The 6,279-nt window shown below is 47.9% G+C and overlaps 1 protein-coding gene across 4 annotated transcripts; it reads right to left on the bottom strand.

Moving 5' to 3' along the window:
- Positions 1-1,965: 1,965 nt before the first annotated feature.
- Positions 1,966-6,279, bottom strand: ECRG4 (ECRG4 augurin precursor). Of its 4 annotated transcripts, none has more exons than XM_035316877.1 (4): positions 6,091-6,279; positions 5,568-5,615; positions 4,330-4,505; positions 1,966-2,371 (listed from the first exon to the last, which is right to left on the bottom strand). In XM_035316877.1, the coding sequence occupies exons 1-4, from the start codon at positions 6,176-6,178 to the stop codon at positions 2,210-2,212; spliced, it is 474 nt and encodes a 157-aa protein (XP_035172768.1). In that variant the 5' UTR covers positions 6,179-6,279; the 3' UTR covers positions 1,966-2,209. The 4 variants fall into 4 exon arrangements, with proteins under 4 accessions (XP_035172768.1, XP_035172777.1, XP_035172752.1 ...); XM_035316886.1 differs by having other exon boundaries at positions 4,330-4,487; positions 6,091-6,274; XM_035316861.1 differs by lacking the exon at positions 6,091-6,279 and adding an exon at positions 5,869-6,000.

Raw genomic sequence — 6,279 nt, 5'->3', positions numbered from 1 at the left:
AAATTATTGTTGTTAATATTTTTCCTCCGTTTGCCTAAGCCTGGTGGCTCATGCCTGCTTGCTTGCTTTGCAGCTTACTGCATGCACTTTTGCATCATTGCAAAAGTCGTTCACGTCAGGTGGACCTGAAGGACCAAGAAGGCCAGTGTTCTCCCCTCAGAGCTGTTGCTTGGGGGAAAAAAAATAAAAAATGTAAAGCAAAGATCGTGCACCATTTCTAAGATCCTGCACCAACTGATGCTCAGCTACCCTGGAAGACAAAAAGCCCCACTCCTGCCTCTTCCAGGGAGATGGTGGAGTCCCCATCCCTGGGGGTGTTCAAGGAAAGGTTGGACGTGGTGCTTAGGGACGTGGTTTAGCCTGCCCCAGCCTGCCCAGTATGGGCACAATGTAATGGAAAAGATTATTTTATGTTTTTCTTAGAGAATGCAGATCTTGCTGATTCTATTGGGAGCATGCAAGATACAGAAAGCTGCTGGACTGAGTCAGCCTGCAGGAATGGACATGGCTTGCAAAAGCCTAGGGAGGGATGGTATTTATTTACAGCATTTTTTTTTAATTCTTCTTACCCGGCAGGTCTGAATTCCCAGTTGTTTTAAATTCTGGGAAATGATGGAAATCATCAGCAGGGTTCAGACTTTGCCAAGTCTGAACTTTTTTGATAGGACACAAACTGGAAGCGTTCTTCCAGGAATAGGTGTTTTCCAACTGGGCGAAGGAGTGCTCGACTCAGAACAGGGTTGTTCCCTGTTGGGAATAAGGGGTCTTCTGCCCTAGGAAACGAACCAGTTCAAAACGATTAAACTGGCAAGGATTCTGCTAAGTCTTCCAAGATCTAGGGGAATGCAGAGTTTCTGGAGCACGTTAGGCTAGGGGCTGTGTGTGTGTGTGTGTGTGCGTGCATGCAGTGGAAAATTGGCCAACGTGTATGTTCAGTGGGGATCCCTTGGCAAGAAGCTGTCTGCCTAGCAATGCTCCTCCTGGTCGCTGGGCCACCCCTCAGCAGGGGCTTTGGAAACTTCTTGTAAGGCATCATGGACAGCATCACCCAGCATCACGGACAGCATGACCCACCAAACTCCTCTGGAGGACTGTGACAGCTGAAGTCTCCTTCTTAAGCTCAGCCAGGTCTACATAAGGTCATTCTCTACTGTTACAAGAGAGAAAAATCAATGTAGCCAGGGATGGGGTGGTAGGAAAAAAAAAAAAAAAAAAAAAAAAAAAAAAAAAAAAAAGTCTTAATTCTGAAATGCTGTCTCTGATGGACTTTGATGCTCAGCCTACTTTGCATGGAGTCCAGTCTGAATGGAGGCTGGCAGCAACATGGCAGGCAATTAGATCTGCAGACCGTGTTGGATGCTCTCTGATACTACCATCATTCTGAATAGCTTATCTAGCTATTTTGTTCCCATTTCAAGCTGGACTGAAAGCTGGCAGCTAAATGGAAAGGACACAATGGGGAGCATTCATCAAAGATAGCCTGAGATGGTATGGGGCCTCTGCATCTCAGCTATTATTGCTGAAGTTGGGTTCTTCCTTAGAGCCCTGGTCCTGAAGAAGCCTTTCCTTTCACAAGCTTTGGAGGCAAGCAAGCTTCTCTAGGCTGTATTTATCTTTTGTGAACATCTTTATCCTTGCCCCAACAGGAGCTGTAAGAGTGCCATGTCACACAAGTTTGTAAGGCTGTGGGCAGTAGGTATGGAAATATCAGAGGAGGCAACGTGGCAGATTTCCTTTGAGAGGATTTCTTTTTGCTTTTCCCCTAGGAATAATTGGGTTTATTTGTTCACACAAATGTGAATCAGCAAGCACATCTGATATGTATTGGCATATATTATATGCTCTGTATGCCAAGCTAGATGACATAATGTGATTTTACAATTGGGTGTAGGAAAGCAAATGAAAAAGCCTCTTAAAAAGTAATCTCTAGTAATACAGCTCAATGAAACTCACTCTGCTCAGCTCTACTAAATAACGGAAAATTGTTTATTTTATCAAAAAAAAAGCTTTATTTCTATAACACTTCATATATAGTGTACTACTAAGTAACAATAGTTAAAAAAAAAAAAAAAAGTCATATTTCTCTTTTCAAAATCTGGCAGCTCCTTGACACTTGCTGTTCTACGCGAACAGCAGGGAAGCAGGGCCACTGTGACTCAGCCTTGCCCATCACAGCCCTAAGATACCAGCTGAGGGAGGATAAATGGCATCAGTAATCATCGTAGTTGACGCCTGCCCCATGCCTAAAGGTGTGGGGGTTCCGTGGGCCAATTGGTGAGTCCTCATCGTAGTGGTGCTGGTAGTATCCACCGTAGTACTCATTGCCACCGCGCCCTAAGCTCGTCCAGTAGGACATGTCATCTTCAAATTTCTGCCAGAAAAATAAATAATAAATAAATATAAATACTTGCTGTCCAAGAATAAAACTTTACAATGAAGAGAATAAAAGAAAACAAAGATGAAAGATTCCTTTTTTTCTTTTGTTCCTCCAGAAATTCGGATCCTTTGCATTTGACATCATTTTCAGATCCTTTGCATTTGACAAAACTAAATCCCTACATCCAAGAGGTTTTGTGACTGCACCAACTTTCTCTATGGGACATATCTGGACCCTGATCTGGTCCTGATGTCCTGACCAGCCCCACCTGGGACCCACCATCCCATGGCTCTGCCCTCTATGTAGTGCTTAACCTGAGAGCATCCGCCACTGGAACACACGTTGAGCACCTTTAATATTTCTGCTACCTTTCCAACAGCAGACTATAGAAACATTTCAAAGTTTTGCACTTAAAAATCTGAAGATTTGTTTTTCTGCTCCCCTATGCCTTTAGTCACAAGGTCCCCGAGTGCAAAATGGGTGAGAGAACCCTTTGCTTTTTGGCTCCGATGTCTCACTTATTTTATTTTTCACGTTTCATTTTTAATCAAACATACAGCTATAGGCAGTAGGCTGTTCAATTCTGTACACGACAGCAGTGGAAAAACAGTATGCAAGGATATCAAATACTTGCCAAGCCAAAGCCTTTCCATATGAATGACTCTTTGGAAATATTTTTGGCCAAGATTTGAAAAAAAAAAGTTTTGCAAAATACACAATGGGTAAGTATGGCCTAAGTCCTTGCTAAAGCACGGCTGGAACAAACAGTTATTTCATTGTTAAAACTGTGTCTTAATACTCCAGAAAACCTCCTAAGTGGATTCATTGTGTCCCACAACAGGCCTCGTTTCATTTTTTGTCAATGCACACAGCGACGTGCAGTGAGGAATACATCTTATCTGCATGGCTTGTCCTTGCTACTTAACCTCTTGGGATTTGCACCCAGTCTCCAGTTTGGGATCCACAATGCTGCGCTTGTTATTTTTCCTATTGTGTAGGGGGGGGGCATAGCCATGCTGTTAAAAAGTAACTTGTATCTGCATAATGGCCAGGAGCAACAAAGAAACGTAGTCTTCATTACTGCAGTCCAAGCAAAGGGTTGTTTTTAATTGTTCCAGCTTTGAAAATGAGTGCATTCATCTTCTAAGCAATCCACGTAACATGAAGGTCTAAAATGTACTCCAGCTTGCCTGTGCCCGTGCAGTCTCATTAAACACATTCATGCAGCTGACAGAAGCCAGGAATTCAATGTCTATATCTATTTTTACCTCTTATTTATGTACAAATTATTCCACACGTGGGACTGCAAGTAAATGCACGTTTTCCCCTCTCTTTCAGTGTCTGTTGAGCGGGGCTTTGTGCAGCGTGCATATCAGCTGGGAACTCTTGCTTCCACTCTAGTGCTGATACAAATTACCTGTTGTAGGGAAATATATCCTTATCGCTTGAAGGGAGCACATTACCAGGCAGGTTTCCTTTCGTATTTAGAGTCAAGGCACAGCTGCCAGTGCTGGCGGGGGTCGGGAGCCATGCGAGAGGTAGGTGACGGTGGTGCAATTTCATCGAAGAATGCCACCCAGGACCCGTCTGGTGTGCCTTTCTCAGCGTGTTTAGAAGCAAATTGATTGAGTCAAGCCTGCCAAATTCATTTCCTGAAACACAATTGATTACCCCGTCTGGCCATCTATTTCTCAAGGCAAACTTTGTCTGTAACCTGTTAAGCTTAAGTTCAGCAGAAGGCAAGAATTCCTGCCAGGATTTTAACACTGTTTTGTCTATGAATAGAAGTGCGTGGAGGTCTCTAACAAATACCGAGCTTATATTTCTGTGCAACGTTTGCTATTTAAAAGGGACAAACAAAATCGCAGCATCCGACCTGTGACCAGGAGCAGGGCAGCCCCACTCCCAGAGGCTCACCCCGAGCCCTGACGTTTCTGGGGTGCCTCACTCACCGCCTCGTCGAAGCCCATGTACAGGAACTGCTGGTACCACTGCTGCACGTCGGGCTGGCTGCGGTCCCACAGCTGCCGCTTGTGGCGTCTCAGGCTGCTCAGGAACTCCTTGGCCGCCCTCTCTTTCACCGACACCTCGGGCTTCACAGCGGCGGGGGCTGGAATTAATCCCCCCCCCCCCCAGAAGACACGCCAGGAATTTTTTTAATCAGCCTGAAATGTACCTCACTCTAAACATTTCTTTCGTTGTGTTCATTACCTCCATCCTTGGCAGTGCAGCGTATGTAGCGGTAATAAAAACAGGGACTGGCAATACGGTACAGTTTCACAGCTATTCCTATTCTCTTGGATTTTGTAAAAGCTATTCTGAGCTTGAAGACATGTTAAGGGTGGAATTTAACTCAATAACCCGAACAGAGAAAAGGAGAATGGACTCTGCATGCTGCGGCCAGAGGAGAGGGAAGGAAGAGGGGAGGTGAAGTTACAAAGCCAGAAGCATCTGGAGAAATGCATAGCTCAGGGGACGTGGGGGAATGCTCTCAACATGCCAGGCCTGCAAATAAGGGGTTTGTTGCTGATGGAGGAACGCAGGTATGTCCAAAATGTGAAGCAGTGAGAGCCATCCAGCCCGTGCTAAGTACAGTGGTGATCCTCCCATCAAAGCAGCACAATGCCCCGTGATGGCTGGGTGGGCTTCCTGAGAAACCAGGAGTGTGCGTGGGGGTGGGAGGAACATCTCGCCTGCAAGGAGCTTCCCCCTGGGCTGTCCCTCTCACTGGGAGCCAGAACAAAAGCCAAAAGACGCTGGGGTGCAGGAAAGGTTGCTGCTGCAAGCAGTCACTGCTGTTTGCAGGTAACACGCAAGGACCTACATGATGCAGGGAGCCCGCATGCAAGGAAAGCATCCCTGGTGTGCAGGGCTGGCAAAAGCCCACGGTGGGAAAGCCAGGTGCTGCGTCCTGCTGCACCACGGCCAGGCATGCAGAGCAAAGGGAAGGTGTCCCATGGGGACAGCAGCAGGACCCACAGGGACATGTGGGCACAGACACCGTGACGCTGGCACTGTGCTCGCAGGAGTCACATCACACATAGTTGTGCACGGCCAGCTTTGGGCTAGGTGCTCATACACCGCTCCTCTGGCTGCTCTCTTAGAGCTGTGAGGACACTTTTAGAGCTGTGATTGATGGCGGCTGAATCAGAGGGGAAAAAAGAGGGAAAGCAATTTCCTGTCTCTTTACCTTCTCGTTTTTGAAGCATCAGTTTAAGCTTATTTCCTCTCGAAACACCTGGAGAAGCAAAAATAAAACACGTACTTCAGCTACCCACTCTATTTAGCAAGAAGGAAATATCAACAACAAAACAGTCCTATCTCAAAGAGCACACAGAGAGATGCCGTAACTCCCCTCTACCGAGGGAAAGGCTGGAGAAAGTTTCCACCAGTGCTCCCATTTACGTGCCTTGGTGCAACACGAGCTACAGGGAAGCCTCCAACCCTCCGACACCCTTTCCCCAGCTCTTTTGGGGAGGGAGCCCCAATACCTCGTCCGCCTGTCACAGACTTTGCCTTTTCCAGCAGAAGGTCTCCGTGCAACGACAGAGCACCCTGGCTGGGGCGATCAGCCTGGGGAACTGTCACCGAGCATGTCCTCATGGCCCCAAAACCCTTAATGCACCCCAAAAGCAAGGCGCTGGTGGGAGATGCCCGTCCCGCACAAAGCTGGGGGGCTGCGGCAGGGGGATGCCCCCTGGGCGCTCACTCACCGGGGGCCGCGCAGAGCAGCGGGAGGAGGAGGAGGAGGAAGAGGAGGAAGGCCCCGGGCAGGGCCCCGCGGGGGCACAGAGGAAGCATAGCGGAGAGCGGCGTCCCCGCCGGGCCGGGACGAGACGGAGCGGAGAGAGGGGAGAGGGGGAGAGGCAGCGAGGGGAGGCAGCGCCCGGCCCACGCCGCGC

Source organism: Oxyura jamaicensis, chromosome 1, assembly GCF_011077185.1.
Source record: "Oxyura jamaicensis isolate SHBP4307 breed ruddy duck chromosome 1, BPBGC_Ojam_1.0, whole genome shotgun sequence".
NCBI classification, from domain to species: Eukaryota; Metazoa; Chordata; class Aves; order Anseriformes; family Anatidae; genus Oxyura; species Oxyura jamaicensis.
Note: the sequence above shows the minus strand (reverse complement) of the source record. Positions and strands in the feature narration are given on the sequence as shown.